This window comes from Pangasianodon hypophthalmus, chromosome 7 (genome assembly GCF_027358585.1).
Source record: "Pangasianodon hypophthalmus isolate fPanHyp1 chromosome 7, fPanHyp1.pri, whole genome shotgun sequence".
NCBI classification, from domain to species: Eukaryota; Metazoa; Chordata; class Actinopteri; order Siluriformes; family Pangasiidae; genus Pangasianodon; species Pangasianodon hypophthalmus.
In genome coordinates this window covers 16061877-16089382 of record NC_069716.1, presented here as the reverse complement: position 1 = coordinate 16089382, position 27506 = coordinate 16061877, and the positions used below count along the sequence as shown (strand labels likewise).

The 27506-nt window shown below is 38.8% G+C and overlaps 3 protein-coding genes across 5 annotated transcripts; all 3 read right to left on the bottom strand.

Moving 5' to 3' along the window:
- Positions 1 to 109: 109 nt before the first annotated feature.
- On the bottom strand, positions 110 to 12540 carry si:rp71-46j2.7 (uncharacterized). Of its 3 annotated transcripts, none has more exons than XM_026918491.3 (16): positions 12060 to 12540; positions 9790 to 9907; positions 9350 to 9563; positions 8923 to 9065; positions 8064 to 8217; positions 7920 to 7975; positions 7504 to 7673; positions 7302 to 7412; positions 6494 to 6619; positions 6295 to 6393; positions 6055 to 6216; positions 4422 to 5040; positions 3081 to 3144; positions 2455 to 2630; positions 2289 to 2371; positions 110 to 2196 (listed from the first exon to the last, which is right to left on the bottom strand). In XM_026918491.3, the coding sequence occupies exons 1-16, from the start codon at positions 12249 to 12251 to the stop codon at positions 2137 to 2139; spliced, it is 2547 nt and encodes an 848-aa protein (XP_026774292.3). In that variant the 5' UTR covers positions 12252 to 12540; the 3' UTR covers positions 110 to 2136. The 3 variants fall into 3 exon arrangements, with proteins under 3 accessions (XP_026774292.3, XP_026774293.3, XP_026774291.3); XM_026918492.3 differs by having other exon boundaries at positions 2289 to 2377; positions 8082 to 8217; positions 12060 to 12538; XM_026918490.3 differs by having other exon boundaries at positions 2289 to 2377; positions 12060 to 12537.
- Positions 12541 to 15706: 3166 nt separating this feature from the next.
- On the bottom strand, positions 15707 to 18320 carry slc25a5 (solute carrier family 25 member 5). Its single transcript, XM_026917925.3, has 4 exons — positions 18105 to 18320; positions 16433 to 16919; positions 16212 to 16352; positions 15707 to 16121 (listed from the first exon to the last, which is right to left on the bottom strand). Exons 1-4 carry the CDS (start codon positions 18213 to 18215, stop codon positions 15964 to 15966), a joined length of 897 nt encoding a protein of 298 aa, XP_026773726.1. The 5' UTR covers positions 18216 to 18320; the 3' UTR covers positions 15707 to 15963.
- Positions 18321 to 19979: 1659 nt separating this feature from the next.
- slc25a43 (solute carrier family 25 member 43) lies at positions 19980 to 26675 on the bottom strand. Its single transcript, XM_026917924.3, has 5 exons — positions 26282 to 26675; positions 25062 to 25303; positions 24199 to 24371; positions 23013 to 23147; positions 19980 to 21097 (listed from the first exon to the last, which is right to left on the bottom strand). The coding sequence occupies exons 1-5, from the start codon at positions 26551 to 26553 to the stop codon at positions 20879 to 20881; spliced, it is 1041 nt and encodes a 346-aa protein (XP_026773725.3). The 5' UTR covers positions 26554 to 26675; the 3' UTR covers positions 19980 to 20878.
- Positions 26676 to 27506: the final 831 nt, after the last annotated feature.

Sequence of the window (27506 nt, the reverse complement as noted above, 5' to 3'; positions counted from 1 at the left end):
TTTAATCAGGCGTGCGGGGGGAGACGGGTTAGCACATATGTTATTAGGCTACAAATAGAACAAACTACACATACTGTATTCTATTAAAAAACAAAAACGTACACATCCTTCGTGTTATTTTAGGGTGAAAGTGCCTTGAGTTTGTTTGTTTGTTCGTTCAACAATACTAAAAATACTGTATACCTACACTCAGCTCCTCTAATGAACATGAATAATCTTGATTTAGTGATGTTTACACTGCCATCAGTCTGCTAATGTGCACCCACACAAACACACGACACGGGCAGGATCCCCAGTAATGGCTTTGGAGCTCCATTTCCATTTGTACAGCTTATACTGATCATTACTGAGCTCAAGACAAGGTAGATTTTAGAATTTAAAATATATGACTGGAAACATACTTGATTGAAACAATAAAAATGTAAAACACAAGCATTTTATAAAATAAAAAAAACTTTAATTACATCTGAGGTGTCAGACAAGCATAAGTCACACTGTATAATACAAATGTATTATAGTGAGGTACATAAATATTTGGACATTGACAAAATTATTTTTATTTTCACTGTCTACCACAGTATATTGGAGTTGAAATTAAATAATGAATATGAGCTCCAAGTGCAGACCTTTAGTTGTTAAAGTAATTACTGTTAACTCTCAATATGTAGTCCAAAGAGCTGTGACTGCCAGTGAAGCGAGCCATCATTAGGCTGAAAAATCGAAACAAACCCATCAGAGAGATAGCAAAAACATTAGGTGTGGTCAATTTAACTATTTAGTACATTCTTTAAAAGAAAGAATGCACTGGTGAACTCAGGAACACCAAAAGGCCCAGAACACCACAGAACTGTTTTCGATGACAGAAGATTTCTTTCCTTCACAACAGTTGGCCAGATGAAGAACTCCCGGCGTATCTCCAGGAGATAGGTGTATCTGTTTCAAAGTCAACAATCAAGAGAAGACTTCACCAGAGTAGATAGAGGGTTTACCTTAAGATGAGAAGAAAAAAAAAAGAAAGAAAAAAAAAAAGCCTGTACAGTTCTGGAACAACATCCTATAGATAGATGAGACAAAGGTCAACTGCAGATAGGCAATGAGCCGAAGCATACTTCGAAAGCCACTCCAAGATTTTTTAAGGTAAAAAAAAACAGAAGACTGCAGTAAAGGTTTGGCAGAGCATCACATCAGGGAAACCAGAAACTCAGTGTCTGGTGATGTCTATGGGTTCCAAACTTCAGGAAATCATAGACTGCAAAGGATTTGCAACCAGGTATTAAAAATGGCAATTTAATTTATGATCATGTTAGTCTGTCCAATTACTTTTGGTCCCTTAAGAAGGGGGAACCATGCATAAAAAGCGCTGTAATTCCTACAGTTTCCCAGATTTGGATGTAAATGCGCTCAAATCAAAACTGAAAGACTGCACTTTAAACTCGTGTACATTTATACTCCAATATCCTGCAATAGACAGCTAAAATAATTACTATTATAATTAATGATGACTTTGTCAACTTTATCAGTGTCCAAATATTTATATTTCTGGCTGTACATATTACATAATTTTTTTTTATGCCAAGCACAATGTGCAATTAGGATGGCATGGTGATGCAGTGGTTCACATTGATGCCTCACAGATCCAGAATCCCTAGTTCAATCTCAAGCTCAGGTTACTGTCTGTGAAGAGTTTCATGTTTCTTCCAGGTTCTGTATGTAGGTGGCTTAACTCAGCTAAATTCCACCTGTGTGTGAATATGTGTATGCAAGGAGCCCTGCAATGGACTGGCATCCCATCAAGGGTGTATTCTAGGCATAGGCTCTGGATCCACTACGACACTGACCCGGATAACATGGCTACTGAAGATGAATAAACAACGTGCAATGTATTTTAAGAAATAAAGAGTGCTTTCTTCAACAAGTAACCAAAAAGTTGCGAGTCCTAGTCCCAAAGCTGCCAGAGAGATACTGCTGGGCCGTTGAACAAAGTCCTTAATAGGAGGTATATTCTGTTTCACTTGTAGGTGGTTTTGGAAAAAAAAAAAAAAAGTCTCATAGAAATAAATAATTTTTATAAAATAGGACATGGTCTCTAATCAAGACTTAAAACTGTCTGTTGATATTAAATAGTAGGCTTCACATTTAGCTTGGAAATCCAAGTTCTGTATGCAAAAACTCTCTCAGGAGGTATCTCAGCAACATCTAGAAACACAAATAAGAGAAATTAGACAGCTGTAGAAATAATTAAATACTGAGTTTTACAGTTGTTTTATAGCATGCATAGCATCACTCACATAAACCAGCTTCTTGTTTTCTTCTGCATTCTGAAAGATCTTGAAAATGCTCTCCACATTGGTCTTGCTGATGATTGCAAAGCCTGCAACTATTAAAACATGAGATAGCAATACATTTTAAAGAAGAAGCTGTCTTGTATATAGCATAAAATATGGCAATACATACACTTGGAAGTCATGATCTGCATTGCTTTCTGCTTGGTCTCATTCTTGTTGTCACTGCTTTGAGTTGGAGGCTGAGGTGCAGCTCCGTCAGGCCATATGTTCTCACAAAGGCTATCAATGTAGGTGGCAATCTGAGCTTCTGAAGGATTCATCTTTTTCAAAAACGCATTCACTTTCCTGAGGAGCAAAAGTACAAAAAAATTTTGTACAAAAGTACAAAAGCAGTTCAAGATGTGGGAACAAAAAAATGCACTGGTGTTGAATGTTAGAGAAACATTTGTCTTCCTGGAGGAAGTTTTTTTTTGTGATTTAAAGACGATCATTTTCATTTACAGGGTGTCACTTTGTGAGAATCTTGGTGATGTTAGCTGCTTCATGTAATTATAGAAAGATTTTGTAACATTAACTTTAGTACTATGTGAATTTATTTTGGTTTAATTTCTAAAATTGAGAGAAGTGGGTGACTGATTCAAGTATATTTATGTATGGTTTGCACTAAATATTCGTTGTGACTCACAAAGTGTCATTTAATCCGTTTGAGTACACAGTGCAAACAAATGCACAACCCCAGCACTTTAAGTAAATAACTATATTGAAATAGAGAAACAGGAACATCTCAGAACTTACTTATTTATCAGTGGGCTGAATGGTGTTACAACAGCCTTCATTAATTTAAAGGTGTATGAATTTCCTGTAGAAAAAACATTTTATTCAAAGGCAATTTTACCAAATCAATATTTAGTTGTAAAAGTATCTTGAAACTAGGATAATACACTATTTGTACAGAACATTAGGCCATAGGTGTACTTAATAGGCCACTACATTATACCTGCTATAATTGGCCACACTAACCTACCACAGGTACAGTGCACAATCTTTCAGCCCACCTCTACCCTGACCATCAATGGAAATGGACCACCACAGGCTGACCAATGACTAGATGTTTTTTAGATCATTTATAGCACTACAGTGAGAGATGTGCCTTTAGCAGCATATCAGATGCAGCAGCATTGCTGGGACTTTTAAACAGCTCAATGTCCCTGCAGTCAACAGCAGTCCTGTAGAAACCGACCACTGATTAAGAGTTTGAGCCACAGTTCTCAAAGGGTCCGGGGACCTGCAGGGGTCTATGAATCATTGCCAGGGAAGTGTGTGATTATTATATATATTTAGTCACACCAGTGAAAATACCAACCTACCAACCTCAAAGTTGTTATACTTATTACTGATTTCCCTTAGTTACCACCATGCTTGGCTTAATCCAAACCTTAATAACTCAAAAAGTAGTAGGTCTTGAATTTCCCTTGAATCTACACACTTGACTCTAATAACATTTTTAACAAAAATGTTTTCTGTGTGGGGAAAGTTCAGAAATTAAAGGTTCTATGGCACCAATAAATAGCTAAAGTATTATTGTGTGCATTTAAATAATGCTCATGAATAAATCTGTAGTTAATGGATCTGTGGATTAATGGATTTATTTCACAGTTAAAGGGGTCCCTGGCTGCAAAACATCTGTGCATGGAAAAAGATGAGCTATATATTCTCTACCTGTATATGTGCTGGGCTAACAAGATGGGCATGTCTAATAAACTGGCCAGTAAAAGAAATCAGAGTTAAAAAAAAAACTTGTGTGCCTGATTCATTCATACCAGTGCAATGCACACTGCCATATTACTCCTATGGTAGTGCTATATTACTCCTGTGCTAAGAAATATTTAGTCTGTATTTATATGAATTCATGTACAATAGTTAAAACAACATTCAGCTCAAATTTGATGTGATAGACAAGATTATAATGGCACAAACTCAATGAACTAACCTCTGACTGTGCATGTAGCTTCAAATTACAAGCAAAAGGTTTTGTGTTATATGGCAGCCTATAAGACACACCTAAATGATGCATGTCACTAATGTTTTGTACAAGGTATTACTGTTAAATCTTTAAGACATTCATAATAAACCTACCAGAAATTTCCTTCAGCAAATCAAATATCACCTTATTGGCCTCAGGTTGTTCCCAGGAGTTGGACATTTTTTTCTCTCCTGTTGGCTGACTCAATATCTCAACTTCAGGATGAGATTCTTCCTCCTTCTTTTCAGGTTTGCCTGTTTCTGATGATTTTCTGTGAGGGAGATTTTCCTCCTTGCCATTATAATTGCAGACAGAAACACCATCAGTTGTGCAATGGATCGAACTATCCTCATCACGTTCAGATGAACTGAAGGCTGAAGCGTGTCGTTTAACATTATGTTCGAATTTAGGGTATTTCATCTTGGCTGCAAATTGTGTTATATTTACACCAACACTTTGAATTCCAACAGGAATCCCGTCAGGCAGATCAGAGGGAGGAGCAGTGTAGTCTGTGGGTTGTTCTTCAGTCATACAGGGGGAAGTCTGCTCAGGTGTGGGCAAGTGTCCTCCATCTGCTACCAATGACTCATCTTCAGTTTCTTTGTCTTGTCTCTCTAAGGTGTCTGTACATACTGGCTGTGTAGCATCCAGTTCATGTTGAGGAGTGGCGTCTGATGCATTGCATTCATACATGACTTCATGTTGCTTCTCATCCCCTTTGAGGTTACTAAGCTGGGAAATAAAGTGAGACTTTGCAGATTATCTGTGGCAAAACAATGAAGGAAAGAAATTCTGGAAAAATCCAGTTGTTTGGGAGATCCTTTTACTTATACAACTTGATAAAGTTGACAGTCATGAATGAATATAGAATATTTGGTGTAGGTCACTAGTAGTGATACCAATTATTTAATTACAATAATATGCAATTAATCATTCATTCAGTAGCTGCTTTATCTTGGTCAGGGTTGCAGTGGATCCAGAGCCTTTCCAGGGAACACTGGGTGTGGGACATGCCCTGAATGGAATGCCAGACCATCACAGGGCACCATGCATACACACATTCACATCTACGGTAATTTAACACACCCAAACTACTTACTGCCATGTTTTTGGGAGGTGGGAGGAAATTAGAGAACCCAGAGGTACCCCCAGCAGACAGGGAACAACATGCAACTCTAAGGATTGAACTGGGGACTTGGAGCTGTGAGGTGGCAATACTGACCCGTGCGCCACCATGCGACCCTTCCGCACTAAAATTAGTAATTTTTTGACCAGAAGTATGCTACTTATGGCTAACATTAGCTATTGAGAATCTAACATTTCACTACATTTTTAAAAATAATTCTAAATAGCATTAAAATAATAAAATCAAAGTTAGGATATTGTGACATATTGAATAGTTTCCTAAAGAATCGTAATAAAAATTTAGTTTTACACTACTGCTATTAACATACTGAAACATGAACCTTCATCACTTCATTACTTCTTTTCACCTTTAAAGCCAACTTGCATTATCACAATATAATAAGTCCAGATTTGTTTTTAAAGCTCTGAGTACATAGTTGAGTATGTAGTCAAAAACACAAAGGTATGAGTAGTTCCAATTCCAGCTATTTTGTCTTTTGAAACACTGATTGTTGTGTGGTGGTGCAAGGGTCCAAGCAATATTATTTTACCTGATCAAGATAAGTCATGGCAATAGTATGTAGGATGGTGCTTCAGCTGTTATTTGGTCCACATATTTACCTCATCGTCATCTTGGCCAGGAGTGAGGAAGGATGCAATCCCCCCCAAAAGAACCCACAGCCCTTCATCATCATGCTCTTCTTCATGCAGTATCCGGTCAATTGGACCAAGGAACTCGAACACAAGCTCAGAGTCACCAAGCTCTGGATTCAACATCAGATCCTAAAGAAGCAGATTTGATAAATGTGTTTCTTTAATAGCTCTTTTTCTTTTTATACTACCATCAAATGTAAAGCTTACTTTTAAGGACTGTTCCAAAATTTCTCTTGCTTCCTCCTTATTCCACTCTGTTTTTGGCTTCTCCACTATTGCCAATAAGGAGGACAGGTGTCCTGTTTCCTGAAAAGATATTCAATCCTTTAAGATGAGTTCCAACTGATAAAACTCCCAAATGTGCAATAGCTTGTTGATTGTTTTAAAAACCACATCCATTTCTCACCTTGAATTGATTATAAAACTGGATTATGTCTGACTGGTTCTTTTTCACATCCCAGTGGAGGTTCTCAGGATTGCTGATTTCCTCCAAGTGAACTGTAAAACACAACTCTTTTCTTTCCATCTGGACCTAGAAGGAGCTTTGTGGTTAATTAGCATAAAGACAACACTGACTGTTCACTAACTAAAAAGCCATATGCCATATTCTGCTGGAGGTTTTTGAGTAATCTAACAAATGAGAACATTCTATTGGGAAGAGAAAAGCAACAGCATCTCTCTCTGACCAGTGGATGTGAAACAGCCAATAGGTTATCTGATGGAATGAGAGGAAAGATGAGCCCCTTTGTTATTCTGATTTTAGCACACAAGTTTGGTGGATAGTTGTACAGCTTCAAATGATGCAGAAGACTTCACACATAACAGGATGGACTATCCCCTGATCACATACCCACAGCTACAAAGAGCCATACTCTCATTTTAAACATGAGAGATCACCAGTTACTAAATAGATGTACTAGTCTTTATTTATATCACTGATGGGGTGTTACAATGGCACAAGTGTATAACGAACAGCAGTGTTGCTTTTTTATTTTGCTTTCTTTTTTTTTCACTGATCATTAAATTATGAATGGAAAAAATGAGCTATGCTCTCTAAAGTGGCCAGTAAGTGTACACTGTATTTACAAATTTGTAATACACTCGACCAACACAGTCACTCCTGTGCTGAGAATGATTCACCACCCAAACAATATCTACATTGGTCCGCTTCTACTGATAGATGGGGTAGATGGTATATATAAAACATCACTTACATTAGTGACAGTAACTGCCCAATTTCCAACCCTCCACATCTCGTAGGAGAGCTTAAATTCCATTATATCCTTCTGGAGGGAACCTGTAAGACTTTCCCCATCATTGTCGTCCTAAAAACAAATTAATCAAAGGCAATGACTCATGAGCAGCCCTGATATCAATCTGTTTTTTGATTAGTATTAATGTTAAGTTTTTCCTCACACTGTCACAGACGGAGCCCTCATTGCTGCTTGTACCATCACCTTCCATTACTGCAGGCCTGCGGAATGACACAGCCTTCTCTATTATGTCTTTCTCCTTCCGCTTTAATTTGGCTTTCTTCCGTTTTATACTATTTAAAACCTTAGAAAGCTTCGCTTTCAGTTTATTGCCTGCATAATGACAAATAAAAGAAGAGTGTGAACAACAATTCCCAAAATCAATGTCAATGCATTTATTTTCCCATGGGTCTAGAGTCTACTTGATTTGCTTGCTCTAACTTAAATAATTCAACTCATCACTTCATCGTCAGGTTTAGTAGGTGTGTAGACAAATCGACAAACACTGTACCCTGGCCTTTCAGGACAAATTTATATAGTGTCTAATGACTCTAATGTAATTTAAAAAGACTACATCACCTTTCTTTTTGGCTTTGCCTTCTTCAAATGGATGATCCTCTGCCTCACCTTGCCACCTGAGAAATAGAAATCAACTATTAAAACTAAATTAACAGAAACACAGTAGTTTCTCTGCTTGTACTCAGATATGTTCATGAACCTTACACATCACTGCTCTCACACCATTTTGAGGAAGGAACGTCTGTGTCTGTACCACGCACTTCCTCCATCAGGTTTTCTGCAGACATCTGGTCCAGCTGAGAAACGATTAGCTGGTTCAAGCTGTCTGGGTCAGAGAGCAATGTGACAAATGCCAGTGCTATAAAGGAACAAACAAAGGTTGAACAGTAACACCAGCATGTAGTTTAAATAAAAGAACAAATTCAATTTAGTTAATAATCTTACGGATACCATTACTTCTATCACTATTACAGGGAAAACATACCATGTGCCTCCAAAGATTGCAAATGTTTGAAGTAAGCTGAAAAGTTGAAGTAAACTAAATATTTTGTTATTTCTCATTATTTTATTATATCTAAGTTAATGTCCCTTTTTCATTATTTTGACAGGTCTTAATATCTCAACTTAATATTTACCACTCCACAAGACTATTTTATTCAATATTAGCTTAGACTTTTTATTTTGTGTGCTATTTTCCAATTAGTACATAAACCAGGTGTTGCTTTAGTGGAGATCAACTCACATATGTATGTCTAATGATTGGTAATTCACTTAAATGAATTCAGGTATGGTCAAAGTTTTGACTCCTCCTGATTGCAGTAAAAGGTGCACTATGTCCTAATTCAGATTATTTTTAAATGGGAGTGAATCTTTCCATTAATGTATTTGAGAAAGCCACTAGCAATGTAAGGGAAAACATGCTAGCAATTGTTTATCTCAGAGATAATCTCTGCCTGATAAACACAAATAATTCATTCTGAATTGCTACATATGTTATGTGGAATGTTCCTGACCAGTGCAGTGTTGGAACACAGAGTGCATAGGCAAAGAAAACAGCACTAACCTTTCATAACCAGTATTTCCTGTAGGGCACAGTAGTAGACATTTGGTTCCCAGAGGTGTTCAGGGAAAAGGGTGTGTATGAGGGCTTTACAGAACTCCCTAATAACAGCAATCTCTTCAGCCTTAGAACTGAATGCTGGGGAACTGGACAAGTTAATAGCACAGTCGTAAACACAAAATGCATCTACATATACAGAGACATTTACAAGTAGCAGTTTGAATTGTCTGCATCAGTGGTTACACATTTTAGAGAGGAAAGTGAAGCAATGTCAGTCTGCACATTGCTTCAAGCAGAAAACAAAGAAGTAAAGATAGTGCCATGCATACAAGAATGACAAATGATGCTAAATGAATATATGCTGATGCACACCATGTAATTTATGCTACATTTTGAGCCACAGGGGAAAACTATACAGATGCTTGCTTACCCTTCTGACTGCTTTGTGTTCTGAAGGTGCCGAGTGAAGATCTGAATGCAGCCAAGAGCAGTAACTGGGAGATCCAAGTCCTTGGCCTTGCAAATGATCTCATCCATGACAGAGTTAAATTCAGTGAGTAATGCTGTATGTAGGGGCTGACTGTCTCCAAGTTCTGGAGGAGTGCTCCATGGCAGGACCAGGTGAGTGTAGGCACACTTAAACACTGAAAGACACACAGTTTACCTTCATGAACAACTGTAATCGTATTGTATATTATATTGCAACTGTGTATCATAAGTTTATTTAAATGTTTATAATGGATTACTTTTGATGAGTGGGCAAAGCATCTTACAACTGTCAAAAGATGAGTGACTCTGTCTATGACTCATTAGAGAGTCAACAACTTTGTACATTTGTCTGAAAAGAAAAACGTGAAAGTTATAACTTACAGTGTTGAAGTGACCTCTGGATATTTGGGTACTGTGACTGCCGAGATGCTTTTTGTACATTCTGGACTGCGCTATCTGGCACATCACTGCCAACTATATGGCCAGTCTCACCTTCTTGCTGTAACAAGAGTAATTATAACACTTATCAGATGTGGATTGGCAATTAGACAGTCTTTTAATCAGTTGAGTCCTTAAATTAAACTTGAGATAAAAGTAATCAATCTTCATGTCATTAAACTGACCCAGGAAAACGTAGGTATATTGGTTATATTCACAGATATTCTCTTAGGGTCTCTGTGTTGTGTCACGGTATGATTTCTACATAACTCTAGTCCCTGACATGATTTTATGTCACCATTGTGTGTTGTTTGTCATCTATAGACACAGAGAATATAATTGCTTTATGTGTACACACAAATCAGGTGCAAAATACTAGTGCAAGGAAAATGTTGACATGCTGCATAAATAAAAGAGTAAAAAGTTATTGGTATTATTGCTAGAGCTTACTATTACATACTGTTAGGAAATTGACTGGTATAATTATTAATTGTTCACAGAGTAAGGAATGTTCTTTTCAATACCAATAAAATTCATTCAGGTGTGGGCGAGATGTTTAGGGTTTACAACCCTAAAGTGGTCTTCAGTTTGTCCACTGAGGGAAAACTGGAACCTATCCCAGGGGACATGGGGCACAAAGTGGGGAATACCCAGGATGGGATGCCAAATGCCAAATGGCCTGCAGTAGATGGCTTTGGACCAGGGTAGGAAACTGGAGTACACCCATAAAGCACAGGGAGAACTGCTCCACGCACAAAGAGCAGCGGCAAGACTCAAACCCCCAACCCCAGAGGTGCTAGGCAACAGTGGTAACCACTAAGCCATTGTGCCACTTGAAGGGAAACCCTTAAAATTCGTATGTATATAGGGTTTCCATTAAGAAATTGCTCCAAATATAGCCCATTTAGAAAACTAGAAGTCTTAACCTTTAAAGAAACTTTTTTCTTCTTGCCAACCAAGAAGCCAAGGGTAATTTTCAATATTATGCTAGCACCACCATGCTTCACTGTGGGGGAGGGTGATGAGTGTTGTTGGGTTTCTGCCAAACATAGCACTTTGTGCCAGGTCCAAAATTTTAATTTTGGTCTCAGAGAACCTTTTTTCATGTGTTTGCTGAGTCTCCACCATGCCTTTTGGCAAACTCCTAATGAAATTTCACATGGCTCACTACTCTTTCATTAAACGTCCAGCTTCTCCTATCTCCAATTTTTGTCATGCATCTCTTCAGCTCCTTCACAGTCACCCTTGGCCTCTTGGTCCCTTTTCTGAATAACGCTCTACTCATACGGTCACTGATTTTTGGTGGTGGTTCCCTAGGCAGAGATGCGTTTCTGTCATATTCTCTCCACTTGAAATAATGGATCATAGGATGTACAAAATTTGGGCTACTTTTTATAACCAAACTCTGAACATTTACAGACTGATACTTTTGCCCTGGAGTTGTTTTATAGCTTCTTCAGGCATGTTATAGCTTCTTTAGGCTTGTTCTCCAACAACTCTTGGGACTTCCAGGAACAAATGTAAAGATACAGAAATCATGTGACACTTTAACTGCACACAGGCTGACTCCTTTTTACATGTGGTTTCTGATGGCAACTGGTTGCAGCACAATTAATTTTGAGGTTTCACAGCAATGGGGGCAGGGTGAATACTTGGCAGTGATACTCAAGAGACTATTTTTGATTTCTGACTACTAAAATACTCTGGACTATTTTGTTATAGGTGACACGACAACACATTTGCCATTAAGTACCTTTCATTTCCAGGTTGTTACAAGACAACATGTAGAAAAGTTCAAAGGGATGAATACTTATGCAAGGCAATGTAAATTCTGCAAATCTCTGAAACTTTTCTGGAGAGACGAACACCATTCTGCCAGAAGATATTCCTGATCAGCTTCATAGCAGAGCCCTGTGTATAACTGACAGACATCACTGTCAAACTCATCAACCCATTCAGTGAGCTTTTTTTTTTTAAACACATCTCCATTGCCTGTGATTTTGGCACCACTGAACTTCAGTTAACAATAAAATACCCCTCTCTATGTCGTTGACTGACTGTTTTTATTTATCTTCTGATCAGGTCCTTCATGGTCATTCTCAGAGCACTGGCTCTTCTGTTTTTGTATGCGTGTTCTATTCTAAAAATTAAGATTTAAGTATGTGGAGAACATACTTATATGCTACATACAAAGAAATACAAAGAACAAATACCTGAGATATAGCTTCATCAGCGGGACAGTCCGTTTGGGTGCTACTTTCACAAACTTTGTTGTTACCTCCTCCTAAAAAATCCATAAGGAAACATAGCGCACAGCAACCCACCTGGAGCACAAAATATTCGGACTCAGAAAAATACCAAACCAAGCCTAAAACGAGAGCACACACACAACGCCAAAAATACATCTCCTCCTTCACTCTTTCTCTTCAAATTCTCACAGCTGCTCCACTTCAGACTTTGCGCAGTCAGTGAACAGACACTTCCGGATAAGTGAAACATACTTCACCAACACACTGGTCTAAACCGCATGAGCGCCCCAGAGCAGCTGTGACTACAGTTCCGAAAATGACCACACGATGGCGTGCGATTATTATAAATCACACAATGACAGACATTCTTGAATAAAACCCATTTGTTAACAACCCAAGGTGACTTAGTTAGTTGTCTGACTACAGAAGTCACGTTTCTGTCGTGTAGTCAGAATAGCTTGGGCAGGCATTGTTGAGAGTTGGCCTTAGTAACAGATTAGTAGCAAATCTGTGGTAGCTAAAAAAAAGTAGCTACCACACCCTACCCTCACATCACCCCCCTCCCCCCACCACCCCCATATCCCACTCTCAGCCCATCCTCACCCCACTCTCAGCCCATCCTCAACCCACCCCCACCCTACCCCACTCTCAGCCCATCCTCAACCCACCCATATCCCACTCTCAACCCACCCCCACCCTACCCCACTCTCAGCCCATCCTCAACCCACCCCCACCCATATCCCACTCTCAACCCACCCCCACCCCACCCCACTCTCAGCCCATCCTCAACCCACCCCCACCCATATCCCACTCTCAACCCACCCCCACCCCACCCCACTCTCAGCCCATCCTCAACCACCCCCACCCTATCCCACTCTCAACCACCCCCACCCTACCCCACTCTCAGCCCATCCTCAACCACCCCCACCCTATCCCACTCTCAGCCCATCCTCAACCACCCCCACCCTATCCCACTCTCAACCCACCCCCACCCCACTCTCAGCCCATCCTCACCCCCACCCCTACTCTACCCCATACAGAATCAGACTAATGTTCTTTTGATGAGTAACATATCTCTAAGTAAATATTCATTCCCCTCCAGAAGTATTGAAATGGCAAACCAATTCTTTTGTTTGTGCTATACACTGAAGACATTGGGGTTTGAGATCAAAAGATGACTATGAGATGATAGATCAAAATTTAGTTTAGCAACTTAGAACATTGCACCTTTGGCAACATTGACAGACAACCCAATTTTTAGCTGAGCAAAAATATTGGAATAGATGGTCTTCAAGTCAGTAACACTTAATATTTGGTTGTGTATCCCTTGCTTGCAACAACCGCATCAAGCCAGTGACCCACTGACATCACCAAAGTGTTACATTCTTCTTTTGTGGTGTTTTTGCAGGCTTGTAAAAGTTTGTTTTTCAAGTGACCAAAATTATACATGTGACTAACAAGTGTTTCTTGTTGACCGGGTGTTTCTTGTTGCCCTTGTTGCGCTGTTAGACTGATTGTTTAAACTACTAATGGCTCTGAATGTCTATTCTTGGTTTGAGCCCTGGGTTTCACCTGTGAAGACTGCATTTGTTGTTAAAATTGATAAACCAACATGAAGACCAGAGAGCTGTCTCTGGGAGAAAAGCAAACCATTTTGAAGCTGAGAAAAGAAGGAAAATCAGAGCCATTACACAAGCATTGGGCATAGCCAATACAACAATTCTGAATGTCCTGAAAAACAAAGAAGCCATTGGTGAACTAACAACCACATTCGAAAAGGTTGATCAAAAAAACAACAGCATTTGATGACAGAAACATTGTGAGAGCTTTGAAGAAAAAAGAAAAAAGAAAAAAAAAAAAGGTCAGTGACGTCAACAACAACCTCCACAGGGTAGGGGTGAAGGTATCAAAATGCACCATTTGAAGAAGACTGCAGGAACAAAAAAAAATAAATAGAGGCCATAAGACAAGATGTAAACCACTCGTCAGCAGTAAGAATCAGAAGGCCAGATTGGAATTCACAAAGAAATACAGAGGTAAGCCAGAAAGATCAACCTCTAGCAAAATGATGAAAAGGCCAAAGAGTGGAGAAAGAAAGGATCTGCTCATAATCCAAAACATACAAGCTCATTGGTCAAGCACAGTGGAGGTAGTGTCATTGTTTGGGCTTCCGTGGCTGCTTCTGGAACGGGCTCACTAACCTTTACTAATGATATAACTCATGATGGTAGCAGCAGAAGTCTATAGAAACATTCTGTCTGCCAATCTACATAGAAATGCATCCATTGTAATTGGGAGGAACTTCAACATGCAGAAAGACAGTGACCCAAAACACACTGCCAACACAAGGACTTCATCAGTGGAAAAAAGCAGGTTTTAAACTGGCCAAGTCAGTCACCAGATCTTAACCCAACTGAGCATGTATTTCACCTCCTGAAGAGGAGACTGAAGGGAGAAACTCCCAAAACTAACAACTGAAAAAACCTGTGGTACAAGCCTAGAAAAGCATCACAAAAGAACAATGCAACAATTTGGTGATGTCAGAGGGTCACTGGCTTGATGCAGTTATTGCAAGGGATATGCAACCAAATATTAAGTGTTATTTACTTTAAGACCATCTGTTCCAATACTTTTGCTCACCTAAAAAATTGGGTGGACTGCCAACAAAGGCACCATATTTCTAAACAAATCTAGATGTAAATATAAGAAGATGGAAATGAAATGAAATTCTGATATAACAATCTCCATCTTTTGATCTCAAACCCAAATGTCTTCAGTGTATCGCAAAAACAATAGAATTGGTCTCGCCATTCCAATACTTTTGGAGGAGATTGTATTTTGAAATGCGCTTTGACAAAATGTTAGCTAATGATTGAAACACTTGTTCCCTGGCTATGGAAGAAACAACCTTTGACTAGTAGAAGACCAGTAATATGTCCTTTGACCTTGCAGTGTTACATTTCAGTGAATGCTGAGAGGATTCCATATCAGTCCTATATGGTTAACTCACCAGCCCATAATCAAGTTAAACCTTTGATCCTGTTTCATCTGAACCTAGACAAATCACTTGTGTATCTCAAAGGTAGATTGTGCTGTTGAACCAGAGAAACACAGCAGGCAAAATATACATTAGCCTGCTCTGTGAACAACATGAAATCTTTTCGGGAAGGCAGTGAAGCCTAAAATAAGCAATAATGTCCTACAGAAAATTTACCTGGTATATGATCCAGCGTATGTAGTCAATGTCTGAGAGGGTAAAGGTTTGATAGCATGGGGGTTAAAATGCAGAGCCATAGCAGTATTATTCCCTATTAGCATAAATGACTTAAGAGGCACCAAGATATCATGTCCATCACAGCTGTTCTTGGCCGAGACCCACACATAAGACTGGAAGATGGCCCAGGAATCTGAAACTCTGGAAGTACGACATGCCTGTCTGTACCCCTTGAGGCATTAAATCAGACAGGCCATTGAACCAACACTAGTCAGTCAATAAACCCACAGTGGAGATACAGATTCATCAACAATCCTTTCCATTTAAAAATCAATAAATCAACCTTGAAAAATAAGTGCAAAACAAAAACAGAACACAGCTCAACACAAACATAAGATTAGTTTAAGTTGGTCTTTATTGAATTACCTCAAACAGACTGGATGACAAGACAGGTTTCAGTACCTGGCATGGCTTATTCCAGGAATGGCATGGTGAGGGGAAAAAAGCAGTGCCAAAATAAAAGCACATAACTGTTCCCACAGTACAACTAGTACTGATATACTAGTTGGTCCCTATAAATAAGGCGGAATTTGAGTCCTTGCAAATGTACAAGTTATTTTACATTTAGACACCTCAACACTGACGGTCAAACATTTAGATGAATTTCTTAAACTCGTCGTACAGGACGAGCACAAAGGCACCACCCATGCCTCGGAGAACATTGGACCAAGCTCCCTTGAAGAAGGCCTTGCTACCCTCATCACGAGCAATCTTCCTCCAGCAGTCAATTGTACCGGTGTACATGATGTCAGCTGCAATGCAAAATGACAAGTACGTTACTCTTCTCACAAAAGGAACTGGACAAACGGAACAATTTTGCACACAACCTACTATATGCCTACCTCCTTTGCGGCCAGACTGCATCATCATACGACGACGCACAGTGTCGAAGGGGTAGGATGCAAGACCAGCAACAGCCGTTACAGTTTGAGCAATCATCCAACTCACAATGATATGGGTGTTCTTGGGATCTGGCAACATGCCTACAGAGGGGGGAATTAAACCAGTTAATAAACCACAAATAATACTCTAAACATAATCCCTACACTACCAATAGACTCACCCTTAGCTGTGTCGTAGATGCCGAAGTAAGCTGCTCTGTAGATGATGATACCCTGCACAGATACATTGAAGCCCTGGTACAGACCCTTCAGGCCATCAGACCTGAAGATTTTCACTAAGCAGTCGCCCAAACCTGTGAACTCTCTCCCGGCTCCGGCTTTGCCAACGTCTGCTGCCAGACGGGTTCTGGCAAAGTCGAGAGGGTAGACAAAGCAGAGAGAGGTGGCACCAGCAGCACCACCAGAGGCCAAGTTACCAGCAAAGTACCTCCAGAACTGGGTGCGCTTGTCTACGCCGTCCAGGAAGATCTTCTTGTACTTGTCCTTGAAAGCAAAGTTGAGGGCCTGAGTGGGGAAATATCTGATGACATTGGCCAAGTTACCTCTCCAGAACGACAGGACACCCTGCTCCTTGGGAATACGGACAACGCAGTCCACAATACCCTTGTACTGCTTATCAGCTGTGATTTGTTTGCTGGCATGTTGAACCTGCAGAGGGACACATAGTTACATAATGAATTAGCTGAACTTTTTAATTAACACACCAAATCTTGTGATAAGGTCACTGAGAAGGTCGCACTAATAATGTACATTTGTATTCGTCATTTATGTGAGCACATTAAAGGCCATAACGGGACACAATTCCGGACATCTAGTTAGCTAGTTAACCGGCTAACAAATGCATCTTGATTGGTTCTTTTTATCTTCTACAAAACCATGGCACAACTATTTTGCTTCCAAACAGAAACTTGAGCAGTTTAAACGTGACCGGAATGGAGAAGAGAGCAGTGAATACCTCAGCAGCACAAAGTCTCCCCTTGGTACGACCTTGGCCAAGTAAAAAGAAACGCCATATACTCAGTTTTAGACAGGTTAGCTTTAAAAATAAATAACTAAATCCTACAAATTCTTTACATTTTGCAATAACATTTCTAAACAAAAAAATGTGTTAAAGCTAAATCTTTAACTAGTGCGAACACACTTTAAACTGCTTCTACTAAACAGAAATGAACTAAACCGGTTCAATTGGTAGTTAAAAGACAATGTAAAGGCGGCGGGGTGGAAATAAGGCACAAGAACACAAACAGGTTTGCGCTTCAGATGACTAATATCTTCAGCCTCGTCTTCGCTAGCCACCCAGCTATGTTAGCTCGCTAGCTTTCTGCTCACTTGGAGAGGCCTTGCGCTAGCCGGTTAATTGTTCCTGGAGTGTACTTGCTAAGGTCACGCCACATCGCTAGCTACAATTCGCTCGCGACAGATTCGAGAACCACGTCATCTGACTCGTCATCAGGTTTTTTTTTACCCACAAAAGAGCAGTAATAGTCAGCTACACACACTGGTTCATGGATATGAATTAGTGTATTAATAATGTATTTTACTACCGCAACATTGTTAAGTAGCATCCTGCGCTAACTATCTTTAGCAATGATTACTTAGCTATACAGCGTAAACTGAGTTAGACAAAAAACACACAAAAGCAGTTATTCGTCAAATTTACTTCATCTTCCTTCTGTCAGGTTGCTGTATGACCTCCGAACATATCGCTAATAAAGGAACAAAACTATGCAGGACGCTACAATTCACTAGCCAGCCACCGGCTACGACTTCCGGAGCCCTCTAAATGCTCATTAATCCGATTTCAGTCGTTCACACAAATCACCCCGAGCTTACCTGAAGAAGTAGTTTCACTCTTTCGATGGGAGCAACAGCTGTTTTGGAAATGGCGGCGGCAATACCACCAGCCAGGAAGTCCTTGGCGAAAGAAATGGCGGTTTCGCTCATTGTTGGGTGATGTTAATGTGGTGTCGTTTCAAGGAGACAAAATCCCGCTCAGGCGCAGGACAGGCGGGGAATGCCGGCTGGGTCGAAATGGCCGAAGAAAAAGTTGCGAACACACTTTAAACTGCTGCATTCGCGAGACAAAACGCGAACAGAAATACTACGTCCTGATTGGTTAGTTGGAACCAAGGCGGAGTTTAAGGTATATAAGGAGGGGTGTAGGCGGAAGTCACGAGGTAGACGCGAGAAAAGTCCTCTGTCCAAATTTGGAAATTTTATTACTTAAATCAGTATTCAAAGAGGAAAATCTTTTTTTATTAATCAATAATATTTTTATGGGTTTACAGTTGTGGCTTTAAAGCTGCAGCACACAATTAAACACACACAGCGAGGGTTAAGCTCTTTTATTTAAATAACTAAATAAATAAATATTTTTGAGAAAAGTTCTGTATCTGTGACTGTCTCAGTAATTAAGAATGAAAACACATTTGAATTGACATAGCCACAATAAGAAATAAAAAAAATTGATTTGTAGTTATCAGATAGCTCTAGCTTGTTCATAAAATTGTTTTATAGTCAGTTTTTCCCTTCTTCTTTATTCGTTTCGTGTGGATTATAATTTTCATACAACAGTATTTTTTATCTAATTGCTGTTACATGTGTAGTGCCACTATTGCTGTATATATCAGTTGTACACATCAGTCTAGTGGATATGGGTAATGTTCTTAGTGTAAAATTGCCATAGCATTAAGCCTGTTTCCAATAATTTACTTCAAAAGCTAGATATCTGCAGACATTTCTTTATTAGTGACAAACTGTAAGAACACCACTGAGTTACAGCCAATGAGAATGTAATAGGAAACAAGGCACAAGCACCTAAAACACTGCAGCAGAACTCTGTTCCACTTGGACCATGGAGATATCTGATTATGGATTTAAGAGGTACTATAATTTCTTAAAATAACATTTTTGACTAAATTGGAAGTCAGAATTGGAGTAGATGTTATTATAACAGTTTTTTTAAGTGATATGAAACAGTGGGACAGTGTCACTCATATGTGGGTTTGAAGGGAGAAGTGGAATTTTTTGTTGTTTTTAGTGTTTAGCGAGATCTGGCAAACTTAGACGTAATTTCACAGACAGTGCAACTTTAACAGACAAGTTGCAAGCTGTGCTTATTTTGTCCCTAAGGTCATACACAAACCAGTTTCAACAAGACCTAGCTTTACATTTCTAAGTTATCTCACTGCCAGATCAATGTCAGACTTAAGTTATTGATCAGTGAGAGAAAAGTGAAGGGGGTCAATATGCAAATTTTAAAAAGTGCCTTACTTTGTTTGCCAAAATCTTCAGAATTGTCTTATCTTTAGATAAGACATAGAACTGACAAAGAGGCAAAGAGATTGTCACCTGAACAATAAATATACTTAAAAGTATCTTATTGATTACTAATTACTAATTGATTGTGATCTTAGGCAATTGTAAATTCTGAGGACTCCATATCACTCTTTAAACACTCTTTAAACCAGCTAAGTAGGCCTACTCAGGTCTTTTATTCCTACTTTTAAGCAGTAGTTACATACAACTCAGAAATCCTGTGCATCTAATTTATTGTTTGAAATTCTCATCAATCAATATATTTATGTATTGGATGTCTTTAGTACCATTAAACTTTTTCTGAGAGGTGGTCAACCTCTATGAAAGGTGTTTACTACAGACGTGAAACATAAAACATTGTAACACTGTAATAAGTTGCAAAAGCAAAAATTTGAGTCATCTGGGGACAAAGATGAGTTTAATATATAAACAATCAAATTCTTCATGATTGCTACCAGTGCATATGAAACTATTCATTACAATACATACAGCATGATTTTATACATACTACTCATATGTAAAAGTAAAAAAAAAAAAAAAACATAAATAATGAGTACATTTAAAGTGACATAAAAAGCCACTGTATCCATGATTTGTTTGAAGGCACTGAAACAGTCCATCCTGAGAGTCCTGTAAATGGCCAGTGATATTAATCACAGACATGTCTAAAAAGATAGCACCTGTTTTACAACCACAGTAATATTGATACAATATTAATACTTTCTGAAAAGTGTCACAGTGTGCTTTGTGCCACTATCAGGTATTTTATGAGGTATTGCAGAAAACAAAGGTTGCATTTCAAATATGGTATAAAATCCTTAAAATGGCTTACTAAATACAGTAGTGGGTGTAATAATACATTTTTAACTTTTAGCAGCAAGTACTGTTACAGAAAATGTACAAGGTCTTCTGACTTCAGGTCGCACAGGATCAATTCTCACACTAGAATGTGCATACTGTTTACTAAATACTTGCAATATTTACCCAGCATCGACAATACTGAACAGTTTGTCCATACCATTGTGTGTGAGTTGCAGTGTCATACTAAACAGTACAAGTGTTGTAACCTACCCTTTAGAACCAAAATGTCCATTCTTGCATGTATTGAAAAGTTCTCAAGTGAATTCAAGTGTATTAATCTATTTAACTAAGATACTTCAAAGTGGTAGTATGGTTTTTAGCAAAAATGACACCACCAGAGAAAGTGCTCCAGCAAACTCTTACATAATCTTTCCTTGTTTTTCTTCCTACTAGATATTTGCTTATAATATGGTTTTAAGTTAAGTTAATTAAGTTTGCCACCGATTTCCCATTGATGAACTTTGGGCCTGTATTTGTCTGTTTCTCAGGTAGCGCTTAAACTCCTGCAGTTCTTGAGGGCCCAGGCTTTGGTCCACTCCTGGTTTGAGCTTGTAGCTTAATGGAGACTCGGTGTAGCCGTTTTGGTAAAGACAGAATTGCTTACACATCTCAAAGCAGCTGAAGAGCAGGCCATAGTAAGGGATGATCTAAACAAGAAGCAACAAACACAACTGACATTGACATCTATCCAGGACATCATAACAACAACAACAACAACAACAACAACAATAATAATAATAATAATAATAATAATAATAAAAACAAAAAAGTAAGCCTCATCAGGGTTAAAGTGCCATAGCATTCACAAGACATTGCAAACATAATCAATGTTCATTATTTAAAATTAATCCAGATTTTACATTGATTTGCAAAATTGCCCAACCCACTGAGATTTTCCAAAATGAACTGCCTTTTTCTGCAAAGACGCACAGTATTATCGGCATGTGGGAATCACTCACATGTATTATAAGTCTAATGCTGAGCTACAGGACACATTAGATACAATATAAGCTTTTGGCTGATGGTGTCAAAAAAGAATAAACTCATAAGATTTATTTTTTATCAATGGAGATCTTTGTCTGCACGTATTTTTGGATTTGCAGAAAGGTAGGCATTTCATCAGCATGTGATGATCAAACCCATGATTCTGGGACTGAAAGGTGGATGCTTAACAAGCTTAACAAAAAATAGGAAAACTGTAGTCATGTGTATATATTGTATTGTTTGCACTCATCTCACTCTCATTGTATTTGCACTTTATGTACTCCTGTGTACTGTACCATTGTATCATTATATGTTGCACCATGGTCCTAGGCAAATGATATTTCATTCCAATGTAAACACACTATATAAAGGAATGACGATAAAAACCACTTGAATTGACTGCACACATTTCTTTATATATAGTTTATTAGGGAATCCCTAGAGGGTCATACCACTCACCATGACCACAGGCCAATGGCTGTGACAGAAGTTTGCTGAAAACTGAGTGGCAGATGGCATCCATGTTTTTCAATTAATCAAGCTGTCATTACAAATTTGATTATTGAATAGAACAATGATGGAGCACACCAAAATTCACCTTGATTTTACATACAGTTCCTGAGAAACAGTTATTTAGATTTTATAATGCCCCCTCTTACTGATCACACCCCAAAGTTGGCACGTTTTTAGAGTCATGCCCTGATTGTTGGCAGCGCTTGGCCCACATTTGGTCAGAATGTTCCTTAGATCCTCCCCAGCCAGTGTGCCAAATTTCACAACTTTTTACCAGACAGTTCTATGGGCTGCCATAGACACCCAAGCCAGAAGAAGCATAACAATAATAATAAGAAAAGGTAGAATAACAATAGGGTGCCTATGCACCTTTGGTGCTTGGCCCCCTAATAATAATAACAATAACAACAACAACAACAACAATAATGATAATAAGAATAATAATAATAACAACAACAACAAATATGCTGTTTGCCATGATTGTCTGCACTAATAACAAGATGAATTAACATCTTACATTCAAAACTTGATAGTCCAGACAACTAAATCCCTAATGTAAATAAACTTTTGAGTTTGTTCTCCTAATTCCTAGCTATCTGGGTGCTCAGCTAGCTCAGCTGGCAGCACATGGGACTCTTGATCTCAGGATCGTGGGTTTGTGCCCCACGCTGGGTGCCAACCCAAGCCACTGGGGGTGCAGAGGCTAGTGCTCACTCAGCCCCGGTCCCAAGCCCAGATAAATGGGGAGGGTTATGTCAGGAAGGGCATCCGGCGTAAAACCTTTGTCAAATCAATATGCGGACAATGGAAGGTGAGTTTCTCAACCAGATATTTATGGTCAATTTTTGGTCAGCAAACGGAAGTAAAATTTGATTGATCAGGTGGCTGCCATTTGCGGTTAGAATAATTATTTGATCAGAGTACAAGACTAAGTTGATATGTATTTGTCAATAGTGAATATCTCAAGAACAGCAATAGTGGAGTATAGTCTGCAATATTATTGGATTCAAGATATCAAGCATAGTAAAAAATATATATAATTAAATAAATACATTAATATGTTACCTTGAGCATGTTGGCTGTAATGCCACTCCACAGGGACAAGACACCCTTGGTTTTGATGACCTGCTTGAAGCAGTCTATCATCCCGGTAAAATGGACGTCGACTCCTCCACAGTGTGGCAGAAGAGGACTCTGAGCCTTAAATATTAAACAAATAAAGCAAATATAATAGAAATGAGAAACCATGATTTAACAAAAAACCCTAAATATCGTTAAAGGACAAAAATAGTCAGAGATGGAGTGTGTGTACTTTGGAAGACGGTGGCTCAGGTACACTTAACAGCCACGGCAAGTCATAGAATTTGACCATGGTGATTTAAAGGATTTACCACTGACTCATTGTAGTGTTTCATGGTGATTGTTCTGACAGATTGCACTGCAGGTTTTCTGACATTCCCCTCAAGGTGAACAGGTAACCAGCTGAACCACCATTTAAGTGAGACTGTAATAACTGAGGTAACATGACAAGCCGTTTACATTTGGATATTTTTTAGCCAATAAACACATTCTCTTGATTCTTAGTTACTGCAGCTGATTGTTCCCTTCTATAACAGACTACCTTCTTTTATTTCCAAACTGTGGTGTGAATGTATTTTATTGTGTTACTGCAAAACATTGGACTAGCCACTTTCACTTGACAGACTGATAAGGTGTGTTATTTGTGCCACCTAGTGGTAAACAACAGCATTTTATTCACATCTTAACAAGAAAGCAGTCCTGTGTTTCCCATCCTGCACTCTTATGATCACTGACATTTAATGCATCTAAGACAAAATATTGTATAAAAATTAGGGTGCCTAAGACTTTTCACAAAGTACTCTATAAGAAAAAGTGAAACAGGTTTCACTCAGTGATAACAGATAATCCTTCCAGTGAGGTGGAAGGATGGTGAGGTAAAGCATGACATGACATTTTTGGTAAACTTCCCCCACACATGTTCATGGTGGTGGAAACAAAAATCAGATGATATTTAAAGGTGGGGGAAGTCATTTTATTTTCTAATGGAGTGATTGATACTGACAAATTGTGCAAAAAGTAAAATACATAAAGCTACATGAATTTAAAGGCCAATTTCCTGATTTCCTACACTATTTGTACTATACATCCAAAATGGAGGGACACTAAGACAGTGTATATTTATATAATAGTTTGTATAAGTACAGAAGAGAAGCCATAATGCTTGTCTCACCTGCATCTTCCTTTTAATGGTCTCAAAAGGGAAAGAGAGAGTCTGAGCCACTCCTGCAGCAAGACAGCCATTGATAAAATTCTGCAAAGATGTGAAACGGAAGTGGTGCTCCTGCCACAGCTTATCCAAGTTAATAAAAACTACATAGCAGCCAATCGAGAAGGGAACTGCACCTATACCACAGTGAAAAGAAAAGAGGATAGACATTCAAAAGAAATTGCCTAGCTCGCCTAGATAAGTCATTTAGCTTTATCTGGTGTATAAATGAATACAAGTACTTAGCAGTTAACCACATCATACTATTTAGTATTTGATAAAGATAAGCATAAGGAGCAAAAAAAAAAAAAAGTGCTGTATAAAACTTTAGTGAAGATCTAATTGCAGTAAGTTGAGGTGAAGTGACAGCAAAGTTCAGGAACATGGCAATTAAAATGTACATGACCAACTGCAAGGAACATGCGACTGTCAAGTACAGTGTAAAATGCCACTTATTACTCTCTTAAGATTGTTCAGTGCCCAGGGAAATTCACAATACCAAGTATTAGCAATCATAATCAAACATGAAAAATGAGTGTTGTATAACTTACAAATTAGGACTATATATATTACACAAGTTATGCAGATAAAGAAAGATAGAGAAACAGTAGCTGCAGTGGTATTGGGCTACTGATTGGAAGGCCATGAGTTAAAATCCCAGCACCACTAAGCTGCCATGGTTGGGTCCTTGAACAAGGCCCTTAACCCTCAACTACTCAGATGTATCCTGTCTCAACTGTAAATCACTTTGGATAAAAGCACCAGCCAAATGAGGTAAATGTAAATGTATTATTCCATTATAATCTTAAGAAGTCCAAAAAGCATACCTAATATAGTGAGAGAAAAGCCACGGTAGAGAGCTAGGAACCCCTCATGTCGGTTTATACTGGAAAGAGTGTGCACCACACCCCGATATGTGGATTCTCTGCAGTTCTGGGCAATCAATCTGGTTTCAGCCACCTCTAAGGGATATGTAAGCAGAGCAGCAGATATACCTGCTAGACCTCCAGTCACTATGGCCTTCCACTGGGAAATACGACCAAGCTCATCCATATAGAGGTGGATGATCCTGTTGGACATGGGAATGAATCCAATTAAAAACAAGGCGCAAGGTTTGTTTATCTCACATGCTTCCATAAGGCTTATTTTACACACAGACTAAGATTGGTTTCAACACAGACTGATTCCATGGCACAGAAAGATGTAAAGATCAGTTATGTGTTTATCTAGGACATATATAAAAAAGGTTAACTGTACACATATAAATACATCCTAGAGAACACCAATCCATAACACTCGTGTTGCGTAAGGCAGTTCAGGTTACCGCCCTATTTCCCAGAACTCTATAGGACATTCCTAAACTGCTGAACAGGACAGTGTGTGTGTCTGTATAAATATATATATACACACACACACACACACACACACACACACACGTGGCATGCACTGCTTGTGTATTCACTTCTCTCAAGGACCAAAAATATTCGACTTATCAATGACAAATCCACTTCAGCATTAATAATTAAGTGTACAACAGGATTATTTGTATATCTATATAACATTTTAACAAGTATTGTTGGAAGGCCATGTTTGGAAACGCCCTTTTAAAGAACGCTGATTCCGCAGTCGTGACGTCATCGAATGTGCCGGTTTTCCTGCGCTATGATTGGCTTGGCAGCGAAGGCGTGATGCTGTCGCGTTGAACTGAAGTAAACTTTAAAGCTAGCACAAAAAACAAACTTAGCCCCAAAACTGACCTAATTAAATACACCACACACACACGAGACTGAAAACATACGAAGAAGGGGATGTTAAATATCGGTGTTCTGTTTTACAGCACTGTTTTAAGCAGGGAATAGATAATGTATGTTATGGTATGTATAACCAGTGTAGCTACGTTAGTTAAGGGCTAATTCCTGATGTAAACAAATTCAAAATCTTCGTTTTGATGTCCAATACAGCACTCGTTCAACTAGCGATCATTTAAAAAAAAAAAACATAACCTAAAGCATTAACAGCAAGTAATAAAGGCTAGAGAGATGCTCACGTTTTGTAGGTTCCCAGATGTATGGCACTGTATGGGAACAAGCGCAGACAGGAAACCGAATTTCCTTTCCAAAACGCCCGCAGACCTTCACGCTGATAAATAAGTAGAAAACTGCGCATAAAGCCACATTTGCAGTGAAAAGTCCCCACTTGGCTCAAAATTTTCACCACCTCAAGAGGTGATGTAACGGTTTTGCTAAAAATTCCTGCAAACCCGACACATAGAAAACTTTGAGAACTTGTTAATCTGTCATCCTTATTAACGGTCGCCATTCTTCGGCGTTTAAAAAGACACAGCCCTAACAGTCTATCAACTGCAAGCTGATTCACCGAAGAGCTGTATTAAAAAGCAAAAGTGAACAACCACAATGACGTTTCATCACTGTACTGATTGCACTGATTGACACGACCAGCGGAAACGTCTATTGGTGGATAAATCGTTACGGGCGGGGCTACTGCCTAGTTAGCCCCGCCCACAGCTGTGCAAGCGCCAATAACAAGGCTGCATTAAATATGAGCGGGTCTTGATTATTTTGTGGCGTTGGGCTGAAGGATGCAAATCACTCAACTGATGTGGCTGTTGGTCTGTACATAGCTAGTTTTCAAATGTTCTCACTTACCTGAATTTTCTGTCTAATATTTTCAGTTTTGTCATGAAAATAATTTCATAAATACCAGGAAGTGTTGGTATTTATGCTTCTGTCGTGGTGTTATTCCTAGTTAACTGCTACTGTTTTAAATAAGAATCTAGGATTATTTTTGTTGTTTTCCCTTAGGGAGTACAGACTTGCTCATTTCTATAGTTAAAAAGCTCTCCTTCCATGCAATTTGGAAGATTACTAGTTTAGTTTGACACTTACACTCTAGCTTTCAAGTCGTCTGTTTTGAAGTGCAAGTGTCCTGCTGAATAATCCAGCTTGGGCTAATCAGAGACCGGCGGCCAAAATACAGGCCGAGCTGGTCAAGCTAGTGGACCAACATTACCAGCTGGAAAGTTATTTTCCACCGTCATAATTACTTGTCTAAATTTAAATGAAATTTTCATATTTTCTTACAAACAACTTGTCTATTGTGTAGCATCAGTAGCAGTAAACTGTTTCATTTCTACCAGCACTGACCACCTGGCAGGCCAAACCTTGGACCAGTTTGGCCTGATTTTGGCAGACTTTATTTATTTATTTATTTATTTATTTATGGCATGGTGTGATCATTATAAGAAGAAGAAG